At 38.5% G+C, this 23,388-nt stretch overlaps 4 protein-coding genes across 7 annotated transcripts; 2 read left to right on the top strand and 2 right to left on the bottom strand.

Annotated features, from left to right (window-relative positions):
* The first annotated feature begins 232 nt into the window (after window positions 1–232).
* Window positions 233–2,448, top strand: timm13 (translocase of inner mitochondrial membrane 13 homolog (yeast)). The gene is made up of 3 exons (XM_082139654.1): window positions 233–447; window positions 1,293–1,361; window positions 1,450–2,448. Exons 1-3 carry the CDS (start codon window positions 328–330, stop codon window positions 1,546–1,548), a joined length of 288 nt encoding a protein of 95 aa, XP_081995780.1. The 5' UTR covers window positions 233–327; the 3' UTR covers window positions 1,549–2,448.
* Window positions 2,449–2,587: 139 nt separating this feature from the next.
* On the bottom strand, window positions 2,588–9,701 carry tmprss9 (transmembrane serine protease 9). 2 transcript variants are annotated; one of them, XM_082139653.1, is made up of 15 exons: window positions 9,508–9,701; window positions 8,547–8,722; window positions 8,324–8,451; window positions 8,162–8,229; window positions 7,881–8,056; window positions 7,763–7,804; window positions 7,564–7,677; window positions 6,883–7,048; window positions 6,523–6,797; window positions 5,850–5,992; window positions 5,374–5,761; window positions 4,621–4,789; window positions 4,262–4,527; window positions 3,660–3,796; window positions 2,588–3,354 (listed from the first exon to the last, which is right to left on the bottom strand). In XM_082139653.1, the coding sequence occupies exons 2-15, from the start codon at window positions 8,677–8,679 to the stop codon at window positions 3,193–3,195; spliced, it is 2,367 nt and encodes a 788-aa protein (XP_081995779.1). In that variant the 5' UTR covers window positions 8,680–8,722; window positions 9,508–9,701; the 3' UTR covers window positions 2,588–3,192. The 2 variants fall into 2 exon arrangements, with proteins under 2 accessions (XP_081995779.1, XP_081995778.1); XM_082139652.1 differs by having other exon boundaries at window positions 8,547–9,701.
* A 1,065-nt stretch (window positions 9,702–10,766) lies between these two features.
* Window positions 10,767–14,715, bottom strand: lsm7 (LSM7 homolog, U6 small nuclear RNA and mRNA degradation associated). 2 transcript variants are annotated; one of them, XM_082137742.1, is made up of 4 exons: window positions 14,656–14,715; window positions 14,306–14,396; window positions 14,128–14,199; window positions 10,767–11,490 (listed from the first exon to the last, which is right to left on the bottom strand). In XM_082137742.1, exons 1-4 carry the CDS (start codon window positions 14,659–14,661, stop codon window positions 11,348–11,350), a joined length of 312 nt encoding a protein of 103 aa, XP_081993868.1. In that variant the 5' UTR covers window positions 14,662–14,715; the 3' UTR covers window positions 10,767–11,347. The 2 variants fall into 2 exon arrangements, with proteins under 2 accessions (XP_081993868.1, XP_081993867.1); XM_082137741.1 differs by lacking the exon at window positions 14,656–14,715 and adding an exon at window positions 14,579–14,614.
* Window positions 14,716–14,794: 79 nt separating this feature from the next.
* On the top strand, window positions 14,795–23,378 carry sass6 (SAS-6 centriolar assembly protein). 2 transcript variants are annotated; one of them, XM_082137734.1, is made up of 17 exons: window positions 14,795–15,099; window positions 15,254–15,314; window positions 15,399–15,478; window positions 15,599–15,703; window positions 15,781–15,952; window positions 16,029–16,106; window positions 18,441–18,560; window positions 18,761–18,952; window positions 19,032–19,226; window positions 19,304–19,393; window positions 21,010–21,189; window positions 21,269–21,350; window positions 21,541–21,659; window positions 21,810–21,956; window positions 22,317–22,399; window positions 22,477–22,571; window positions 22,671–23,378. In XM_082137734.1, the coding sequence occupies exons 1-17, from the start codon at window positions 15,035–15,037 to the stop codon at window positions 22,742–22,744; spliced, it is 1,938 nt and encodes a 645-aa protein (XP_081993860.1). In that variant the 5' UTR covers window positions 14,795–15,034; the 3' UTR covers window positions 22,745–23,378. The 2 variants fall into 2 exon arrangements, with proteins under 2 accessions (XP_081993860.1, XP_081993861.1); XM_082137735.1 differs by lacking the exon at window positions 21,810–21,956.
* Window positions 23,379–23,388: the final 10 nt, after the last annotated feature.

The following is a 23,388-nucleotide window of genomic DNA, read 5'->3' as shown; positions in this document are numbered from 1 at the left end:
ATATTAATGTAATTTTGTTGCAGTTTAAAACTGCAAAATGTTGTGTTAAATCAAAAGCGATAAATCCTTATAAAATCTGAATTTATGCTAATGACAGGCAACATTATGATAGGCTAATGTTGTTGTTCTTGATGTTGTTTAAAAATCATCACGTTATGATCTTATTTGTTTTTGCTGTCATTAAAAACTACATTTCCCAGAAGTCAACAGTCAGGATGTTTTCCACATCGCTTCCGGTTCATCTCAAGGGCAAAATTATCACATGTACAGAAGCGACACAGACTTTAATCCGGTGTGTCACTGTTATTAGATCTGTAATTGTGTAAAATGGACAGTTTTGGTTCAGATTTCTCTTCGGGGGCATCTTCTGGTAAAATGGACACTGGCACTATAATGGAGCAGGTCAAAGTTCAGATTGCCGTTGCAAACGCGCAAGAGCTGCTGCAGGTCAGTGACTTTAACTCTTAAAATGTTAAATGCTGTTTTAAATTATCCCTACATAAATACCCCTACAAATAATTTCATTGTGCTTCCTAAAATGTATAAGTATGTATATAAGAGGCTTGTGTTGGGTAGATTTTGTCATTACATGATGCTGAATAAATGGATTACTCTTATATCACTTTACCATGGTAGGCTATCCTTTGGTTTATCATGTAATAGTCATGGTGGTGATCATTAAGAACTGTTTTAATACAAAGTACATTAATATTATCTGTTATCATCACCGTATACACTTACCAAAAAATATACCTTGTATTATCTTGGTATTTTAAACATGCACCATGGTACCTCTACTTTGTCTCTGTACTATGGTAAAACTGCATTTTTGAGTATGTACAGTTACTAGTACTACCAAGATAATCTTTGAAGTACCATGAAATACCATGGTATATGAGCATAGTACCCTTTCAGAAAGTACTGTGGTACAGTGATACATGGTATGCCAAAGGATTTCCAACATTACCATCTGTGCCATTACTGTACTAAACTGTAAAAACAAAAATATCATTTTTTTCAAAGTTGTAAATAAGAAGTTTTATTAGAAAATACTATTTCAGTGTTTCTACTTTAAAATGACTTTGCTGCTTGCTTGCTGTTTCTGTGTAACTATTTGTCAAATTTCTAGCAATTAATTGTTTCAAAGTCCTTTTCATTATATGATACTGCCACAGTAACTTTTTATAAGGGTCATCAAGGTATCCAGTTACAAAAGGTACCAAAATGTACTATAGTACTAGCAAACTAGAATTATTCCATGCATTCCTAATGCCATTTGTCGTTCATTGCAGAGAATGACTGATAAATGCTTCAAGAAATGCATTGGCAAACCAGGAAGCACATTGGACAACTCTGAACAGGTATGAGCAGGACATCCTATAGCACTGTCCATGTTTCTTTGAGGAAATAACATATAGACCCATGCATAACCCTTTCGTTTTTTTCCAGAAATGCATTGCCATGTGCATGGACCGCTACATGGATGCATGGAACACGGTCTCCCGCGCATATAACTCGAGATTACAGAGGGAAAGGGCACGTATTTGATGTGCAGATGGCGGACGGTACTACCTCGGTATCACCTGAGTCCTCAGGTCGAGATGCCTGGTCTCCAAATGCACGACGAGTGTATAGACTTGGCACACTTACCACGCAACAACAACTGATGGATACAGAAGGAACCAGGTGGCTGGATTTAGACTCTACGTGGACATTTTTCATTACGTTTTGTTTTCAAACCATGTTAAAATGATAATACAAAACATAAAATAGCTGTTTAATAATTTTCAAATTTAAATTAAAGGATTGATAATTGTAGTAGCAGTTCTCATGTTTAAAATAATGAGCAGAATTGGGATAACAAGAGGACGGGTCAGGATTTTGGTATCCAGTTCCTGCTCGCAGGTTTCACTATGTTTAAAAACAATGCTAAAAATCGGACACCTCCCCTTATGCTGTTATCCATTCATCGAGCAGCCAATCAAAATTCAATGTGCCATCTGTCTGCCTTTTGTCATTGGGTGGATGTTACTCCATTCCCTGAGGGAACGGCTCACTTTACCACCTCTGTTCCACACACCTAGCTCTTCTCCCAGAGGGGAAGAATTCAGGGGCGTCTTTGTTGCAATAATTGTCACTTCTTCACCAGGATCGGCCGAATAGTGCTTCTAACTTACCTCTGAAGAACAAACTGCAATTGTCGACACTGGAGTGTCATTTGTCTCATTGTCTGTTAAGTACAGTAGTAGGGTTGTTTAGACACTCATAAACTACAAACCCTTGTAAAAGCAGTTCCCTTTGTGTACAAGCGTGTCAAAGTTCCCAATTTCCTTTGCTTCGTTGAGTTTTGTAAAGGCTTGGACAGAGATGCAAACTCCACCAAGACATGTCCAGACAGATGTTGTGCTGTTTTTATGGAATGCAAATAAATACCATCAAGTCAGTAAATTTTTATTGATGTTTTTGTTGCATTGATGAAATATCAGGTTAACAGATGTAGCACCATTTGGACAAATTAGGCCTGAAACACATTAATCAAGTACATGAACTTACATTTAGCTTTCTCAGCATTGCCATCAGCTGCGTTATAGCATGCATTTTCACAAACTCTTATTCTACAGCCTGGTCAAGGACTGTCATGGCGGAGCAACAGTTTGAAATGAGTCTTGTTTAATGGCACAGACTTTTGTACTGAAGTTTGGTTCTGTCTTAGTAACACAAGAATACACTCATCTTCAAAGGGACCATGTGCTTGCAAAATATGTGGTTTCAAATTTCCTACATTTTGTGATATTATTCCTACATTTTCCATTACAGGAATATAAATTCTGCTGGTGAAATGAGAAGGGGGATCCCTTTATTTCTTAAAATCAGAATTTATCAAGAAAACTTAAGGCAAGCAAATGTCGCCATATTTTCTTATCTTCCATCTGAAGTGAAAACCACTTCTCATTGATCATTGTTTCATTGAGATATTATGTTTTTTTTCCCCTAAATGGCAAAAAGCATTTCAGGGGCTAGTGCATCGTACACCAGAATGCAATGTTAATAAATACCACAAATAAATATTTTGTCAGTAGAGTGAACGTGTTGGTAAAGTCATCCATTTGAGTTTCATGCATCTTCAGTTGAGAGACATGTCTGCACATCACTTGTGAGATGGATGGTGGAGGACATTTCTGGATCATATTTTTAAAAAGGGAGGTATATAGATATCCACTCTCTGACAGACGTGACCTGCATGTAAACTCCCGGGAAGCCAATTCGACCACAGCCGTGACCCCAGCTGGTCACCCCGGCCAGGAACCAACGACCCTGGGGTTCCCGGCACACCAGAGGGCCTCCTGAGTCTCCCTGTAGAAGAAGAGAAGACCACTGCGTTCATTTGTGTTTTTATGGAAGGTATGACATTTAAAGAAGTCTGCTGAAAACTCAAGGATATGGGTGAATGACATTGGGCTGTGTTACGTAATCAGCTTAAGAGGCACGGTGGATGTTTTAAGATGGAAAAAAAAAAAGACTTAGAGCATTAAGTATCATCAGGTAAGTGCAGCAGTGCTTCAGAAGAAGTCATTCAGATTTATCCTACTCCTGTGCAACTGCTGATTTTTTTTCCGGACAGTAGCATTCAGAAACCTTTAATATTCTCACAAACTCACCAAACATGTGTCCCTGTTCCCCTCCACAGAGCCAGCACACATCATGTTGTCGGTAAGTCCACCAGCATAAGCTCGCTGGCAGTCCCACTGATCAAAGACATTAACCTGTGCTTTTTGCAGCAAATTGGTTATCATACCTATGTGGGATAAACAGACCATACATCATAATGGATCCTATCAATCAAATGCAGTCCACAAATTTTACATATCTTTTTGGAATCAAGGTTTAATGTAGATGAAGTCTAGAAGACCTTTTTTTATGTCGTTTTCACACTTGGAACGTTTGATCCTAATTCAGTTGTCTCTCCATGCCCATGCTGGGAATGGTCAACATTCATAGGCTGATAATTTCCGCAAAATATTCATAATAGCATTTCATTTTCGGATTGCATTTACATTAATCACTAAATGTATTACAGTTCATGTGAGTCAAATCCCACACCCCTTACTAAACAGATGGAGCACGTGCTCCTTGATGGACACATAACTAAGTTCAATCGAACCTGGCTCCACACCAGAACATCTAGTGTGAAAATGATTTTAAAAACTATTTGCCTAGGTTTTAGGTTTTATCTTATCACCTTGACCAACCCCAAACTCACCGTCCTCCTTCACAGCGCCCCATCCAATGATGTAGCATTCCGCAGTTTTGATGAAGCTATGCCAGGGAGAAGGCAAACACACGGTCTGGATGGTGTAGGACTTGGGGGCGGGGATGGAGAGTTCCACCAAGGCCACATCAAAGTCCATAGTGCTGCTATTGAAAGCAGGATGAGAGATGATCCTTTGCGCTGGAATAACCAGAGCACCCACTCCAGACCAAATGACTGACCCAAGACTTACTGTCCAACTAGCTGTGTTCAGCTCACTATTGACGAAAACACAAAATAAACACTAAATCTTTTTCTGTTCATCTCTTTAAGACTGTAGCATGTTGGGAAGCCAGTCAGTGGTACACTACCCTCTGAAGCAGTGAGCAGCAGTCAGGAGCCATTTGGAGTGGATGAGCGTCGCTCCACAGCGGTGAGTGCGTTGGTACTGCAGACTGCCCACCCATGGCCATTCACCTCTCCGTGCAGAGACGCCACCGATAATCCTCCCTTGTCCCACGGCTGGACGATTCCCACAGTCTACAAAGTAAACAGGTGACCCTTATATTCTTGTTCCTCAGACTACTTTAATGGACCTAATGAAGACGAGGCTGTAAGTGTATGGCCTTTTCAATATGTTGTACAGTTGTGCACCTTGGTGTCTATTAGTCAATGCAACATTGAAAATATGCTTTTCTTCCAGTGGACAAAAGAAATGGGATGTGAAAATTGGCGACAATGCAAACTCTTGAACGGACCCGTACATTTACCATTCACGGCTACCCTAGTTTCTTTTGTGTAAAGTTAAATATGGCACCTACCCTGACTAAGGTCTACACTAGCTAGTTAACCACACTTCATTAATGTGGGTGCAAACCAAATGGATTGTTGTTAAGCAGGGGTGTCCAATCCTAGAATCAACCCTGGATGCGCCTTCCTGCAGAGCTCAGTTTCAACCCTGCTCCAACACACCTCTTTGTAATTATTATATGTTTTGAAAATATTAACTATCTGGTTGCTATGTTTTGATTAGGTTTGGAGCCAAATTTTCTGGGAAGGTAGACCTCCAGGAACAGGATTGGGCCCCCCTGTTGTAGAGATTGAGATTATTAGAGATTATTTACCACAGTTTTTCTCATCAACCTCATTGGGGCAGTCAACGACTCTGTCACATTCTGGGTTTATCTTGCTGATGCACTTGCCTCCGCCACAGTTATAATTACCACTGCAGTTCCCAGGAGCAGGATTATATTCATTACTGGTAATCTCAGAGGAGGGGTTCATAGCTTTAACAATGTGATCCGTAGTGGTTGTGACACTAGGGTCAGTGGGGGCAACAGTGACTGTTGGTGCGATCTTGATGTAGCTCAGAATCCAGTTGCGGAGTTTGGTGACGCGGGAATAGACCCCAGGCTTGTTGATCTGTGCACATCCCACTCCCCAGCTCACCACGCCCGCTAGGAAAAAGCGCCCAGGGGCCACCTCACATACCAGAGGGCCCCCAGAGTCTCCCTGAAGGCCAAAAACCACATTTAAAACATTCAATTGTGAAAACACTTTTAGGGCATCAGGCATTATTGCTATGAGTTATAACCCTTACCTGACAAGAGTCCACCTTCCCTTGAAGAAAACCAGCACACATCATATTTTGGGTGAGTGCACCTCTGTATACAGATGTCTTGTTGCAGACTTTCGAGTCAATGATCTTCACGATTGCCTTCTGTAATGTAGAAGGCACCTCACCTGCTCGGTAAAAGAGGTTTTTGTCTTAAAAGTGGTTGTCTCAAGTAGTCAGACTTTTGGCAAAAAGGCTGGTCTTCATGGAAGCTTATTATGATTGAGAACCACCAACTTAAGCAGGAAAAGAGCACCTGATTGACATTTAAAGTGATCAACCACAGTTTGTTTTGAGTTTGGTGCAGTTTAGGGGTGAGGTAGTCTCAGCCTCATACGTCAAGCCTACGATCCACTGGCTGAATGTTTGATGCATGTGGCACACTTAACTGGTAACCCTTCAGGATTTTGATTGACATCAACTTTACATTTTCAAGCCCCTAAACATGACGGGGAAGAAAATGAACTGTGATTGGTTGCGCTACATGTCAGTCAAACATCCTCTTGGTCGGTCCTTGTCCAATGTAAGCTGCTAATAGAGTCCAGACCTTCTGCTGTCAGTCTGAAGGTCTGGCTACATGAGACTAGGGGTGAGTTAAACTCATCAGACTCAAGCTAAAGTATATTCTGATGCTTTACACAACAGCAAACATACTCACTGGTGTACTGATTAAGAGCTCCCCAACCAGAGACGATGCAGTTCTGCCCAGGACTGAAAATGTGAGAGGATGATGGGATACAGACTGGCTGAACATAACGGCTAAACGTCAAGGGCGTTTCCAACTCAAGTACGGTCACATCACTGTCAGTGGTCATGGGATCATAGACCGGAGAGACAACCAGGGACTTGATGTTTACTATGGTGGCTTCTCCCTCCTCCCCACTGACTAGATTGGCTCCCACAAGAGCCGTCCAATCTTTTGGGTTGTTTTCTCTTTGGTATATAAGGAAGACATATTTAGATATACATTGGTGCCTAGTGAGGAACTGATGAAGATCTTACAGAAATGCTTCCTCACATTTCAAAACAATGAGCGGCACTGACAAGCCAGCGATTGTTGACGATGGATGCGCCACATGTATGACGGCCACGTAGTCTGAGACTGACCTGCCAGGGTAGCTCCCCGTGACGGGCGTTTTCACCACCCACAACACGGTTAGCCATGGCGGGACGTGTTCCACAGGCTATAAGAGAAACAATGGTTAACAATCAAAGAACATAAATTAAGCCTGTTTTTTCTTAAGAAAATATGACTGCACAGCTTGCCACTACAATGCTAGGGTTCTGTGATTGTTTTAGTGCTGTTACCATGTTTCTATTCATTTGCAAGGGTATTCAAGGTACTTGCAAGGTGGTTTCTAAGTTGTTCTGGCTGGTTTATAGCTGGCTGCTGATATTATTGTCCCTAGATATAGCTTGTGTACTTCTTTAATAAAAGTCTATTGATTTTCTTGCTAGTATTGTTGTCCGTCAGGCAATAGTCCTAAGAGGTATCATTCATGTCTGTAGGAATATTATGCAAACTTAATGCAAAGTTATTTAAATCACAAACCCTAAGTAATTGTGATGTTTAATACTAATATGTCAAAATTTTTATCAATTATCTTTTACCTTAGGCCAAAATTAGTTCTTAAACTTACAAAAAGGAAACTAACAGCTAAATATAGCGTTAGCATAATAACAAGATGGTGACACTTACAGCAAAAGGCTTCATCTGAACCATCAACACAATCGGTTATAAAGTCGCATTCTGGATTTGGCTTTGTGATGCATTCGCCACTGTCACAGGTGAACGTGTTCTCAGGACATTTATCTGCAGTAAAAGACAAAGACATCTGAGTACCCTGAGTTTTCAATTAACCATTATATGATCAACATTATTATCATATTCTGCTTACTTATGTCATTGCCAATCTCATAGAATGACTTTCCACTTGCCCCTGAAAAAAGAAAAAAAAAAAATGGTTAAAATGACACTATTTTTGACTTAATTTATTTTATAGGAATCCGGCGTACCAAGAAGGATGATGCTACTGATCTCTCCGTATTGTGGGACAATGATAGGTTTCCCATTCAACATGGCCTTAAATCCAGTGCGAAGGAAGTCTTGAACGAAGTTCTCCGTGTACCCCTGGACTTGAGAAACCCGGAAGACCAAACGAAGAGTGGTCATCACATTTGAGTTGATATTCCTGAAAGATATCACAGACTCTTAATCAAATACCAAAATATATACAGACATAATTCCCCATCTTGTTTTATAGAGTTAAAACATGGCATATAAGCAGTGTACCTACCCATACGCAACTATCTGACAGTCAGTAAAATGATTTGCCACTGCAGAGGCGGTAAATATATTCTTGATCTGTAAAATAGAGAAGACAGCAGTGGACATCTATTTGTTAAAACCAATTTTATATCTACAATGTGAAGATTTCCGTGCAAGTTATTGGTCATACTTTTGCTTTCAGAGTCGAGGTCAGAACTACAGAGAATCCTGATGTTTTATCTAGCAGGTCTGAATCATAACTGAGTCCTTGCAATTCCACTGTCTCCATGAAATAATGTTCCTCTTGTATTAAGTAGGCTGAACAGGAAAAACAAGGTTGGTATAAGTGTCCAACAATATCATAATATTTTGATTCTGTGGACAAATTACTCAGATGGAGATAATTCATTAACCTGTCATAAAACCCGCAGCAGCCCCAATGATGAGAAGAATCAGTATTGCGGCTAATGTTATACATTTGGAAGCAGAGAGGCAAGCTGGCCGTGAATCACCCTCAGGCAACTCATTCAAGTCTTTCTTCTCCATTTCAGTCTATACAAAGACCTGCAACACAACCTGGACATTCAAACTGTAAAACACAAGAACACATGGAGGTAAGAAATACAGACAGATGACCAGGTAAAAACAGGATTGGGTTTTTATGATACCAAAAGTATTAGCATCTCCCTTGGGTACCGAGAGTGAAAATCATCTCGTGGGATAACAAAGTATTATTTCATCAACCATAGAATGAGACAATACTAGGAGTGGTTCAGAGAAGCCAAAACAAACCTCTGTCGATTCTTAGATGTTATATCGCAGAAATATGAAGCCTGATGTTCCAGAGAGTATGGATAAAGTTACTTTTCACTTCAGGCTTGTAAATGCAACAACTACTCTCTGATTAAATATATGCACATAAAAACATAAACAAACAATTCAAAGTGCAAAACTATTATTTACAGGCTTGCCAACAACAATGCAAAGGTATCACATAAAATGGCAGTTTTGGGCATACAGTTTGGCACAACAAAACAATATATTCCTGTTAAAACTCACATATAATAAATAAATGTTATGTCAGGTCACAACAACACATTACAAACAAGCCTACTAAAAACAGTGGTAGTATACTGACTATATTTATGCCAATTAAAACTTACATTGCTAAATAATGATGGTTTATGCATTCACAAATCCAATGCAACATATCAAATATAAAATGCCTATAATACTGTTTTCGTTTTAAACAATCAAAAATAAATTCAAATATTTTTCTGAGGAGCTAGAAACAAATACAAAGAGCATTAAAACTGTGGGTGTAATAACTTCTGGCACAATTCTAAGAATAGAATAGATTATATGGTTACTCACCGTTTCAGGCAGCATTTGGTCACTGATACATCTGATCTTTACATTGACGTCCGAATAAACTGCACGACACGTTTGGAGACTGTATAGAATGCAGCGCTGTTATGCGCTAGGTTTTTACATGTGGGCGTGGCTTTACACAGGTGAGGCAGGGGAGGTCTTTGATTGGCCGGTGCTACAATATATATATATATATATATATATTATTATTATTTTTAAAACCTCTATTATTTCTCACAATACCATTTTAAAACTTTTAAGGGATTTAAAGCAACAATAGACTGTTATTCCTGGGAGAAAAAAAAAAAAAAAACTTAATCCAAAACAAAACCAAAAGCTTAAACTGCAAATAGTTTCAAATTTCTTAAAAGCCTACCCAGCGGCAAATTCTGGAAATTAGCTAAAAGCCTATATGTAGAGAGCAAGTGCTGTGCAGTAATGTTATTCTGTATTTTCTCTTTTTTAATTATGTATATATATATATATATATATTTGTATCTATATAGCTTCTAATTTTTTACATTTATATGTTCATTGAAAAAAAAATGTATTGAATGTGATGTATTTTTTATTTACTGAATATATATTTACATGATCTTTTCTTTTTTACCTCATATGTTTATTCTGCTGTGCAAAATGAAATCCAACTTTGCTTACTAGACCACCTCGCCTCAGACTTCTACTGACCTGGAATAGTATTAAGAGTTGGCCCGTCTTCAGACAGCAGCTCCTCTTACAGACCCCTCTACAGTTAACCATCAGTTAACAGACCCTGAACCACTATAACTGTGTTACCCAATAAAGCCCAGACTTGGGTGCCAGTGAGCACTGATAAAATCTGGAAAGTCCTGCTGTTCAAAAGAGCACCAGCAAGGCAAGACACACAGCCTTTCATTCATAACTGCTAGAAAACCACCATCACAAATGGAGGGACCAACAAAACTCGATTAGCCTCACACGTATTGCGTTAAATATCAGAGTGAAAACTATACTGTAACTAGTGACTATATTGATGTACATACTGTTTCCCACCTAAAGTAAATCTAGAAAGGTTACAGGCAGGTCTTTGTGGCTGTGCTAAGAAGCATGAATAGCTCATCTCAATCTGATAGCCATCAAAAGGGGAGGAAAAACCCTTGTTTCCTCGCAAGATTTTAGGAACTTGCATGATCACCTGTATGTGAAAGTAGTTCTGCTCACCTATTAACAAAGTGTATGCATTAATTTAACAAAAGTAGGGTGGAAAAATCTCACAAATAGGGAAGGGTCCATGACTGAGTCTTTAATCTAAGGAATTAGTTTTGTAAATGTAAAACAGAGAAGAGGACACCACAAAAGTAAACAAGAATGTTTTCTCAAGGCGTCTTAAAACTGAAGGCCTTCAAAATATTACACAAATGGTGTTCCGTGAAAGCTTGCTGACAATGTCCAACTGTTTGTGTGTGTGTACAAAAGCTTTCTGGATAGGTAAAGCTGTGGGATCCACCCTTTGAGGTACAGGCATAGTCTTTGTTTTTGCTTGAATTAGAAATGGTTAAATCCCAGATGTTTATTATGGTCCAAATGAACGTCAGTAGCAAAACAACACTGAAAGAACCAGGGCAGTATTACGCACCTATTTTCATGAACAGAAAACATGCCTTATAATTCAAAACCATTATTAACACACACACAAAAAAAACATGAGTTTCATCAACAAAAACAAAACACATTTATCCTGAGTCTAAATACAAAATGTTACATTTTTCATGATTTCAGACCTAACAAAAACTATCCGTTTTTTTTTCCCACCAGACATCTACAAAATGCAAGAAAACAAAACAAAAATAAACAAGGCTGAATATTATCCATCCTGCTGTTGAATGAAAGGGTTTGGAATTGCCTCCATCCCGTCCTGTGGACAGATGAGCACGACGGACGTCCCTCGACAAACCACCAGGCCGAGCTGTCTGGTGTCTTCGGTCAGCTTGTACTGATCATCCGGATCTGTTTGGAATCATCAGGATGTGATTAGGCATCATATACAACGATCCTGAATAAAAAGCTTTTAAAAAATAAAATAAAACGCTCTGGTTGAGCAAGGGTTTTCAATCTCTTAGGCTACATTCAGACTGCAGGTAAATGTGGCCCAAATCCGATTTTTTTCTGCCCATATGTGACTCAGATCTGTTTTTCTCATGATCTTTCCAATTCTGATTTGGGCCACTAAATCCAATACAGGTCGGATGTTTTGAAATGCGACCTCAGTCTGAACATTCATATCGGAATTCATCCGACTTTTACGTCACTCTAGAGCAACATTCTCCACAATTTGGTGCTCATGGTAGTCATTTCAAAGATTTTACATACCTGACGTTATCAAGACAGTTGTGAAAGGTAGGCCGTAAAGGACAGTGATGTGTCAGAGCTCACAAGTATTACAGTAACAGCTCTATATACAAGCAAAACACAAGGGCTTGAATCATAAACACTGTAAATGTTTTTTTTCAAATCATCTTCTTTGTTTTTTATACTGTCTGCACATAAATTTGCTGGCTTCTACAGCAGATCACATTATAAATAAATGCATAAACTTTTTTTACGCAAAATTTTTACTTCCGTATGACAGCATGCTGCGTGACGTCTTTTTATTGTTCGTTTGCGCATACGGGTCAGTCCAGGACCATGATCTGTTCACATTGGAATCTGATATTGGCCATATTTAAAACAACAATGTGAACAGCTACACACACAAAAAAAAAAATATCTGAGCATTGAGCAATAAATCGGAATTGAACACTAAGGCTCACAGTTACCCCTTTTCCACCAAGGCAGTGCTGGTGCCGGTTCGGAGCCGGTGCCTACTCGCGAACCAGTTCTTTGTGTTTCGACAGCCAAAGAACCGGTTCTCGGCCAGGAAAATTGGTTCCAAAGCGGCACCAACTCTTTGCTGGACTAGAACCGTTCTTTTACCACGTCATGCTTTCGTCGGGGGCGGGGTTATTGTCGAACTTTTTCAGGAACGTTACCTCCGTCTATAGTAATCCAGACGAGCAGCACAAATGTGTTCTAAACGTCTTCTTCTGACCCCAATATAGGATTGCAATGCCAGGAGAAACATTTGCAGAAAGACGATGTAATCCGCCATTGTAATTGTTATGCTTAAAGTTGGCGCAAACGTTTCTAGGAAAGCTAAGACGTAGCCAATGGCAATGTACACAGTGACGTAATGACATCGTTCGCTGGGCTCTCTAGTCAGTGAAATAAACAGGTTCTGAGAAGGTTCACAAGTTGAACCAACTTTGAACCAGCACCCTTTTTTGGTGGAAAAGGGGTAAGTGTGAAGTGTTTTTGATCCACTTCAAATGTTAAAGCTGCAGTTCGTAGTTTTTCCTCTTTGTCGCCACCTCTGTTCAAAATCTGCAATTGCAGTTATTCTGGGAATTATCAACTTTACGTGGGTTGTGCCTCGGCACGGCGCAGCGCGGATGAATCCAATGTTTTGAGGAGAATGTGCAGCTGTCAGTGTGGAAACTGGCATTCGGAATTACAGATTCTACTTTTTGTAAGTATGACCAACATAAGAATTTTCACCAGAAAATGTAACAGTAACATCCACATAAGTAACATCCACTTTTGTTCTGACCAACTAAGGGAAATTTAAGGCTGATTAAATCTAACGATCACTTAACATATCACGTCAAACCATGCAAATTATACTTTGTTCTCAATTTGTTAATGTTAACAACATCAGCATTGCGTGACTATATTTAATGTGTATTAGGGCTACCTGTAGTTCAGTTTCCATTTCTGTGCAGTCTAATTTCTAATTATCATACCTACAAATGAATGTTCCTTACAACTGGTTCTCTTTGAAATACAAACACACGCATCTGTAATCAGATGCATATTTATTGCATTATTCAATATTCCGACGCACAAAAAAAAAGCCGTCTCTGCGTCCGTTTTGAACCCCTTCACTTTCAAAAGCCCTTTTGATTGTTTATCCTTGTTTTCACATGGGCACGGTTGCAGTCTCTTTTTAAATCTGTAGCCACTTCGAAGTCTTTTGCATTTTACAACGAGTGAATCTCCAGTTGTCACTGGTGATTGTCGTTTGAACCTTTCTGGATCCGCCATCAAATTGATAAGTTTAATTATATCAAGTGCTGTGAGAAAAGGCTATAAATCTCCACCTCCAACATCCTCACACACAACATAGCCTACTAGCCGAGACTCCTCCTTTAAGTGTACAGATGTGACGCAAAGACATGCTCGAATTTCCAGCGGAAATCCACCAGTACCACTGGAAAACATTATTACAAGCTTACCGTTTTGAATCGAGCTAAGGCAAGCAGATAGTTTTGCACACTTGGCTGGTTATGTACTTGCTCAAAAAATTATTTTTTAACCCAAAAAAGTTACGGACTGCAGCTTTAACTACTGTATAATGACCCAATTTATACTATGAAAAATAGTGTGTAAAATATTATTGGGAAAATATTTAGCTTCTATTATGTTACATTATTTAAGTGATTTTTTAAAATACCTGTTCTACTTATGTTAATCTCATTTTTTATTTTTACACAGATCCCAGTTTGAAAACCCCTGAGAAAGAGGACGTAATAAATGAAGAGATTTTACCTCGCATGTATTCAATGGTGCCATCCAACACAAGATTCAACAGCGGGTCGAAGCCTTTTAAGACACCACTTGCTGAAAATAGGAAACAATGAATGTTAAATGCAATGTAATTTAGTAAAGCATAATATATGAATTATTTAAACCCCTAGTATTTTATCTTATGAAGCAACTGTCTCACCTTCACGACCTCCTTGGAACTTTACTCTTATATGTTTGTCGATGTATTTCGACAAATCAAAAATACTCTCCTTCTTTTTCTTATCTTTATCCTGAAAATCAAAACCACATATTATATAACAGGCCTGTGTGTAATATAGCTTTATCAGACCCAGTGTCTTAGTATGTAGCTTAGCTCCTCAATAATACACAACACATCAAATTTACAATAACGAGCAGGCTCTAGTGAGTACAGTTCGAACTTTCAGAGTTCACAAGACATTTATGTGCTTACATGTTTGTTTATAAAAACCATGCGACCATACAAGCGTTTAGTAAAGTGAACGGTGTGGAAACGTTTGCGCTACTCACCGCCATGTTCAAAACTCCTCTACGCCCCGCCCACTCGGCGTTGACGTTTGACGCCTGCCTCTCGACCAATCACAACACGCTCCGGTGAAGTCCAACAGAAAAGATTTTTAATTGTATCAGCCTTAAACACCCTCAAATATATATCAAACACAACTTCAATTGTATATATTTGTCTTTTACGATTGTTAAAAAATAAATATGCTGAAATACGATAATACGCGTGATTAGGTTGAGGCGCTCAGCACATCCGGTGAGAAACGGACAAACGCGGGATCGAAGCGCGAAAAAACAAATGACTCGTTCAACAACTTAAAAACACGAAAAAACTGCGATTTTTTTATGATTATTATCGCTTTTTGTGTTATTACATGAACTCAAAATGACGGAACTACTTTTTAACAAGAGGTTACAGGTGCAGGTGAAGAATAGAGAGACCGATGAGAGGTAATACTGTTTGTGTATGTATTTGAACATAATAAGACCTAAATGAGTGTTTGGGTTTATTTTTCTTTGACTGTCATGTATGTTATAGTATTTTGTTTTTGCAGACTATTAAGGGTCTAAATGTATTTATATATTATGCTGTTTTAAATTACAGACGTTCAGTCATTCGCATCAGTATTGAACTGCAGCAATTATCAAACCCTGTCCATAGGAAGGTGAGGAATTATCATTTATACATCATCATTACTTATGAATGTAAAGCATTTGGTCTCATGGCTTTCTGTTTGTTTTATCAACAGGATTTGATTGTACGGCTGACGGATGATACTGATCTTTACTTTTTATACAATCTTGTGATATCAGAGGAGGATTTTCAGAGGTATAGTGATCTGATCTGACCTTTTTATAAAATAATGATCCATATTTATTGTCAGCACAGTAATATCTGACTCAATGTGAGCTTTTCAGTGTAATAATCATTATTTGCTTTCCTTCGCAGCTTAAAAGTACAACAAGGGCTTTTAATAGACTTCACATCATTCCCACAGAAATTCATAGACTTGCTTGAGCAGTGCATCTCTGAACAGGACAGAGAAAACCCACGGTGAGAGATTATCTGAATATTATCTCTCATAAATCTTTTCTTAATGTGTATGGGTTGTAAGAACTGTTTCTTTTCAGGTTCCTGTTGCAGCTCACGTCAGCTTCATCGGCGTTCGACCACGGTCCTTCAAACCTTAATATTGTGGAGACAAACGCTTTTAAACACCTCACACATCTCTCTCTGAAACTGCTCCCGGGATCTGATACGGATATTAAGAAGTATCTGGCTACTTGTCTGTCTACTGTAAAGGTACAACTCATCATCATGGACTATGTCTATATCCTGCTTGCTTGGATGAATGCATCTTTAATATATCTGTTTTCAGGAGGAAAAGCAACAGTTGGAACAGAAGTTGAGAAAGACTGAGGAAGATCTGACAAGACAGCTAAATTATGCACAGCAAGTAAGTCAAATTCAAGATGGTTTCTCTAAAGTTAATTAATATTTGTATTATTTATAATATAACCACCAAATTGGTATAAATTGAGCAAAACCTCACAGGTTTGATAATTGTCAGTATCACCAAATAAATTAATATTTAAAAATGAATTGCACAACTACTATAAGTATATCCAACCTTACCCGGATAAATATAATAATAATAATACATTTTATTTATTTGGCGCCTTTCTGGACACTCAAGGTCGCCTTACAAAAAGGTGCATTTGAACAAACTAAAAACTAACTAGGGTAAAAACTAGCATAAAAACAGGTTAAAATACATCAGTTAAAAACAGTACAGGAGAATAATGCAGTAGTGGTCAGAGTAAGTAGGCTTGTCTAAACAGATGAGTTTTGAGTGTGGATTTGAAGTGTGGGAGTGAGTCAGAGTTGCGGAGGTCAGGGGGGAGAGTGTTCCAGAGCTGGGGAGCAGAGTGGCTGAAGGCCCTACTCCCCATGGTGACGAGACGGGCTGGCGGGACAATGAGATGGAGAGAGGAGGAGGAGCGGAGAGAGCGGACCGGTGTGGCAATATGAATGAGGTCAGTCAGGTATGGAGGGGCGAGGTTATGGATGGCTTTGAAAGTGAGGAGCAGTATTTTGTAGTGGATGCGGTGTGTGATGGGGAGCCAGTGGAGCTGTTGGAGGACTGGGGTGATGTGCTTGATGGAGGGTGTGTGAGTGATGATGCGTGCAGCAGAATTCTGAACAAGTTGAAGTTTATGGAGGGTTTTTTGAGGGAGACCAAACAGGAGGGAGTTGCAGTAGTCGATTCGAGAAGTGACAAGGCTATGGACAAGAACGGCAGTGGAAAGAGGAGTGAGAGAAGGGCGGAGGCGGTGAATGTTCCTAAGGTGGAAGTAGGCCGAGCGGGTGATGTTATTGATGTGTGCAGTGAAGCTGAGGGTGCTGTCTAGGATGACACCCAGACTCTTTACCTGAGGGGAGGGGGAGATGGAGGAGCCGTCGATGAAAATTGAAAAGTTTTTTATTTTACTTAAGGTGGACTCACGTTAAGCGCTGTGTACTAGATAAAATCTCTACTGCTTGATTGTTATATTGCCAAAAAACGTAAACTATATTATCACCCTTTTTGTCAAAAAACGTATATTATATGATCGCCTATTTTGTAAAAAATGTAAACTATATCATCACCTCTTTTGTCATAAAGCGTAAAATATATTATCGCCCAGCTTGATTTGTTATATTTAGTCCAAAAACATACTATATCATCGCCCTTTTCCATCAAAAAACTTAGCCTATTTTTTTGTGCCTATATCGTCAATTTTTTTAATAATATTATCGCCCAGCTTGATTGTTATATTTAATCAAAAAACATAAACTGTATATCACCTATTTTGTCAAAAAAACACACACTGTATTATCTCATATTTTGTCAAAAAACACACACTGTATTATCTCATATTTTGTCAAAAAACACAAACTGTATTATCTCATATTTTGTCAAAAAACATAAACTGTATTATCGGCCAGCTTGATTGTAATATTTGTCATAAAAACATAAGCTATATTATCGGCCAGCTTGATTGTAATATTTGTCATAAAAACATAAGCTATATTATCGGCCAGCTTGATTGTAATATTTGTCATAAAAACATAAGCTATATTATCGGCCAGCTTGATTGTAATATTTGTCATAAAAACATAAGCTATATTATCGCCAAGCTTGATTGTTATATTTTGTCAAAAACCGTAAACTATAATATCGCCCTTTTTGTCAAAAACTGTAAACTATATTATTGCCTATTTTGTCAAAAAACATAAACTGTTATCGCCCAGCTTGATTGTTATATTTCATCAAAAAACATCAATTAAGTTTTTTTTAATGAAAGGGGCAAAAATATAAACTATATTATTGCCCAGCTTGATTGTAATACTTTGTCAAAAAACGTAAACTATATTATTGCCCAGCAATATATAATAATGTGGATATATAGTATATCCTACTTTACCTGCATATATACAGTATATTCACGTAAAACAGTACATATAACAAATCTCAAATGCTTGACTTTTATTTTGTCGCAAAATGTAGCAATATTATCTCCCAGCTCTAATCTGCTAAAGGTGAATATAAGGCATGAAGATATTAAGAAATTATAGAGATCATCAATATGATTTTCTGTATAGCTGCTATATATACATGTGTATATAGTATTAGTATTAATTCTATTATCATAATGTATTAACCATTTTGATTTTATAGTAATTATATTGATTCATTTAAATATTTATTACGTAATTATGATTTTTCATTATATTATTCATCCTCCAGACCCTGTCTGAGAAAAGTCGAGAGTTGGACAAACTGCGGTCTGAATGGACGTCCCAAACGACGTCTCTGTCCAGCAGACACATGCAGGATCTCACAGCTGAGCGTGAAAATGCTCTGGAGGTGATCTGACATGGGCGAAATTTTTTTTACTGTATATAAAATGCTTGACCATGGAGTAAAACTTTGTGTAGATATATTAATAGTATAGATATAGTAATGTAAAGTCCAGTTTCTATCAGAAAGCTAAAAACTTGTATATTTATTTCAAATTTTCTCTCTTCAAAGAAGAGACTGAGTTTATTTTCTCCTTGTGTTATTAGATACAAGCGCGTCTGCAGCAGCAGAACGAACAGCTGCGACAGGAACTTGAGTCGTCTCATCACAGAAGCACCCAGCAGCTCCAAACCAAAGTCTCTGAGCTGGAAACGGCCAACCGGGAGCTCACCGACAAGAAATACAAGAGCGACTCCACCATTCGAGACCTCAAAGCCAAACTGGCTAGTCTGGAAGAGGTGCGATATTTATTTAGAAGGATATGGTCTGACAGTCACAAGAAAATCTGATTGCATAACTAATGTGTTGTTTGTCCAGGAGTGTCAGAGGTCAAAGCAGCAGGTTCTGTCGCTGAGGAGGGAGAACAGCAGCCTCGACACCGAATGCCACGAGAGAGAGCGTCTGGTCAACCAGCTGCAGACGCGAGTGGCTGTCGTAGAGCAGGAGATCAAAGATAAAGACCAGCTCGTGATGCGGACCAGAGAGGTGCTGGAAGCCACACAGCAGCAGAAGGTCAGCAGATGAAATCTGACATGAACGGATCCTTATATTCATTCATTTTATATTTAATAAATTTTTTTTTTTGCTAGAACTCTGTTGAAGGAAATGCAGAAAGCAAGCAAATTCAGATCGGCAAGTTGGAGGCCACGGTAAAATCCCTGTCGGAGGAGCTCATCAAGGTTTGCGTCTGAATTTAACTGTGAATTACTCATACCAGGGTTTCTGCGGGGGCTTAACGTTTTTTTTTTCTAACAAATTTGCTACACAAAATTACTACCTTAAAAAGGTCTTAAATCAGAGCTGAAAGTCTTAAATTCACAAAGTCATGGCATGAAATGTTGCATGCATTGCAAAAATAAAGGAGAATATCTTCCTAGTATTTTTGTCCCGTTTTCAAATGCAAATATTGAAACGACTTTAAATCAAGATACACTTACTTGAGATGCAAATGTAAAAATGAAGTCTTGAAAAACTGGACAAAATTAAGTGAGTTTGTTTAAAACAAGAACAAATATCTGTCAATGTTATCAAAAATGAATTTTGCTGAACCCATTGACAGTTATTTGTTCTCACTTCATTTTGATCAGTTTCACCGAAAACAAGACTTCATGTTTTGTCATTTTGTATCTCTAGTAAATGCATCTTGATTTAAGAATCTTTACACAAAACAAGACCGAAATACTGAGGAAGAACATCTTTTTTGCAATGCGATCAGAAGATACAGTATAAGAGAGTGCCATATTCAGAGCTATTTAAGCTACTTTTTTGTAAAATGAATTAAAAAGTAATTAATATCAAACTCAAATTCAAACTCTTAAAGGGTTAGTTCACCCAAAAATGAAAATTCTGTCAGTAATTACTCACCCTCATGTTGGTCCAACCCCGTAAGACCTTCGTTCATCTTCGGAACACAAATTAAGATATTTTTGATTAAATCTGAGAGCTGTCTCACTCCTCCATAGGCTTCTAAGACACTATAACTTGCTCGCCCAGAAAATGCATTAAAGACATCATTAATATAGTCCAAGTGACTCCAGTGGCTCAATCTTAAGTTTATAAAGCGGCGAGAATACTTTTTGTGCGCAAAAAACCCACAAAAATAACGACTTTATTCCACCATTTATTTATTTATCTCTGGGCCTCGAGTTTTTTCACGTAGTGTAATAGCGTAGCGCGTCTGTGTTGCATGTCACATGCATCACACACATGACCAGCGTCGGCCAATAGTGAGCCTACGTGTGACGTGCAACACAGACGCGCTGCGCTATTACACTATGTGAAAAAACTCGAGGCCCAGAGATAAATAAATAAATGGTGGAATAAAGTCGTTATTTTTGTGGGTTTTTTGCGCACTAAAAGTATTCTCGCCGCTTTATAAACTTAAGATTGAGCCACTGTAGTCACTTGGACTATATTAATGATGTCTTTAATGCATTTTCTGGGCCAGCAAGTTATAATGTCTTAGAAGCCTATGGAGGAGTGAGACAGCTCTCAGATTTAATCAAAAATATCTTAATTTGTGTTCCGAAGATGAACGAAGGTCTTACGGGGTTGGAACAACATGAGGGTGAGTAATTACTGACAGAATTTTCATTTTTGGGTGAACTAACCCTTTAAGAGTTGCTAATACAACTCCCTGTGTTTCTCATTTAGAGAACATGTCGACATATTGTGTTCCATTCAGTTTATTACTTACATTTTCTTTACTTGGTCTTTAAAAAGGTCTGAAATGTACCTTCATCAAACCTGCAGAAACCCTGTATACAGTCGGATTAATCCTGAATTCCCACTGCAGGCGAACGGCATCATCAAGAAGCTCCAGGGGGATCTGAAGGCTCTGGTGGGGAAGATCAAGGTGAAGAACACAGTGACCGTGTCTCAAGAAAAGATCCTGCAGGAAACTACGGAGAAACTGCAACGGGAGCAGCGAGAACTGCAGGACGCCCAACAGCGGCTCCGACAGAAAGAGGAAGAGGTACCGTACCAACCCCACATGTGCTGCCAACACAGGTCCCAGAACATTTCTTTTCACCAACAGTCTTTGTTGTTTTCAGGCAACAAGATTAAAGGAGCAACTGGAAGCTACAGTTCAGAAACTGGACGAGAGCAGGGAAGTGTTAAAAACCAATGAGAACGGTTAGTTCAAAATATATATATGTATTATTTTCAATGTATGTATTTTACATTTATTTATCTATTTTATTAAGTTAAAAAATATTTGTATTTTATTCTCTTATATATATTATTTTAATGGAATATAATTTATTATATACTATATCATTTTCAGTGTATTTTTCTGCTTTCGTATCTCCATGTATTCATGTAGTAATAACTTGGCTGAACAAGCAGCTGAATGAGAACCAGCTCTCTCGGAAGCAGGAGAGTTTGGGAATGTTCGAGACGCCCGCCGCAGGGCTGAGAACAGGAAGTGTCTCTCACAATATGGTAATCACACATCTTTGAAAATGTAGCATAAATTCCACCAAACAGGTTTTTTGTCTGCTTGATGTAACTGGAAATCATACAGTAACCATCAGTTTGCATGTCAGATTGGACTTGTCTTTGAAATGATGTAGCCGTTCTTCTCTTCTCTAGCTTGATAGCAAAGGTTTCCCCTCGTCTTTGGGACAGGGTTTCCCCATCACCTCTACGATAAACTCCAAATATCCTCTCCCTTTTTCCTGTGTGAGCTCAGGAACTCGCTCTGTCCTGGCACTGCACAATCAGACGTCTGGACCAAAGGCAGGCCTCGTCTCCTCTTCTCTCTCATACCATCTTTTCCTTCATGCATCTCCTGGTTTTCTGTGGTTTGCTTGTCTCTATTAGAGTCTCTGTTCACACTTCACACAATTCAGATTTTTTTGTTATTTTTATTTACTTTTTTTACTTTAGGACTGCGTGTCCAATATTTATTTATTTTTGCATCTGTTTGTTGTAGTCAAAATAGTGATTTATCTGCATGGGTTGCTACAATAATGATGTTAGCAAGTAGCATATATTTATTTAAACTTTGTTTTCAGCGGCAGTCGCTAGCTATAAATGTCTGAGAAAACCATGTTGAATTCTTTTTACAAATAAATAATGTTCTAAACTAAATTTTAGGTCCAGTTTAACCCTATGAGTGGCAAACCTTCAGCAGCAGAAGTGAGTCCCTCTACACTCGCCCAGCCTTCCAATAAAGAGAAGTGAGTTCCTCTAATTCATTAACTTCCTGATCTCGGATTATAGCCTTGTGTCTGAGCTGCATCTCTGATCTGAACAGCGGAGAACCTGTAGGTCTGGACTCCAAGTACTTTGAGAGACGAGACGACAGCATTCCTCTCCGCGGTCTCCTACCCAGCATGCATCTAAATAGAGGCAAGCGACAAAACGTTTTTACCCAGTTATTCCTAATTGCTATACTTTTGAGGAGATTTAATAAATGTTATATTTGATATAAATGCCTTCTACCTGCAGAAGTCCCTAAGCCTTTGAACACGGCTGGAGCAAAACCGACACCGGCCGCAGCGTCTGCGTATTTCCCAGGATGACGAACTGCACGTTTATATGGACCTCTATTCATCACTACAGTTTGTGTGTGAACGCCACTACTAAGATACTAAGGCATTGCAAAGTATCCATGCAGATGGTGGTCTTGTTTGTTTCAAATATTTTCAGTAATTTATTAAAAGAGATTTATTTTTAAAACCATTTCTCTGTTTAGATTCCTTGAATGATAACCCTAAACATGGGACCGATTTGTCAAACTATAATGGTGCTAATTTTGGTCCTTTAAGTCTATGGTGCCTAAAAACCTCTTTTCAGTGTCTTAAACTGGTTTGTGCCATACATGAACTGTCTCTGAAAGAATGAACTCGCCTTTTGCCAAACAGTCAGAGAGCTGCCATTTTGTATTCTCAAATAGTGCTATTCATTCAATTCAATTGGCTTTTTTATTGAAGGTATAAAGATTTAAAGTACTTGATTGGTTGATGACAGACTGACTGTGGTTTGCTGTGTAAAGCTGTATGTATATATCATTGTGTGTACATTCATATTATTGTATTTATGGTTTAATATAGTGAACTTTGTAATCTGTTTATCATGGATTGCAGTTTGGCTGCTTGTTCATCAGTAGCGAAATTTTAGGACAAGTGAATAAATTCTAAAATGCAGTTTGAAAAATTGTCTTTTT

This window comes from Leuciscus leuciscus, assembly GCF_965113295.1.
Source record: "Leuciscus leuciscus genome assembly, chromosome: 15".
Taxonomy (NCBI): domain Eukaryota; kingdom Metazoa; phylum Chordata; class Actinopteri; order Cypriniformes; family Leuciscidae; genus Leuciscus; species Leuciscus leuciscus.
The sequence above is the reverse complement of the archived record's forward strand: the minus strand, read 5'-3'. Positions and strand labels throughout refer to the sequence as shown.

Coding starts and splice junctions, on each gene's coding strand:
- timm13 (XM_082139654.1), top strand. CDS start 328: ATGGACAGTTTTGGTTCAGATTTCTCTTCGGGGGCATCTTCTGGTAAA. Junction 448..1,292: donor ACGCGCAAGAGCTGCTGCAG/GTCAGTGACTTT, acceptor CGTTCATTGCAG/AGAATGACTGATAAATGCTT. Junction 1,362..1,449: donor CATTGGACAACTCTGAACAG/GTATGAGCAGGA, acceptor GTTTTTTTCCAG/AAATGCATTGCCATGTGCAT.
- tmprss9 (XM_082139652.1), bottom strand. CDS start 8,679: ATGGAGAAGAAAGACTTGAATGAGTTGCCTGAGGGTGATTCACGGCCA. Junction 7,805..7,880: donor CAGTAGCATCATCCTTCTTG/GTACGCCGGATT, acceptor TTCTTTTTTCAG/GGGCAAGTGGAAAGTCATTC. Junction 3,355..3,659: donor GGAACAGGGACACATGTTTG/GTGAGTTTGTGA, acceptor CTTCTTCTACAG/GGAGACTCAGGAGGCCCTCT.
- lsm7 (XM_082137741.1), bottom strand. CDS start 14,599: ATGGTTTTTATAAACAAACAT. Junction 14,397..14,578: donor TGGTTTTTATAAACAAACAT/GTAAGCACATAA, acceptor TTTGATTTTCAG/GATAAAGATAAGAAAAAGAA. Junction 14,200..14,305: donor GTTCCAAGGAGGTCGTGAAG/GTGAGACAGTTG, acceptor TCCTATTTTCAG/CAAGTGGTGTCTTAAAAGGC.
- sass6 (XM_082137734.1), top strand. CDS start 15,035: ATGACGGAACTACTTTTTAACAAGAGGTTACAGGTGCAGGTGAAGAAT. Junction 15,100..15,253: donor AATAGAGAGACCGATGAGAG/GTAATACTGTTT, acceptor TTTAAATTACAG/ACGTTCAGTCATTCGCATCA. Junction 18,953..19,031: donor AACTGGCTAGTCTGGAAGAG/GTGCGATATTTA, acceptor TTGTTTGTCCAG/GAGTGTCAGAGGTCAAAGCA.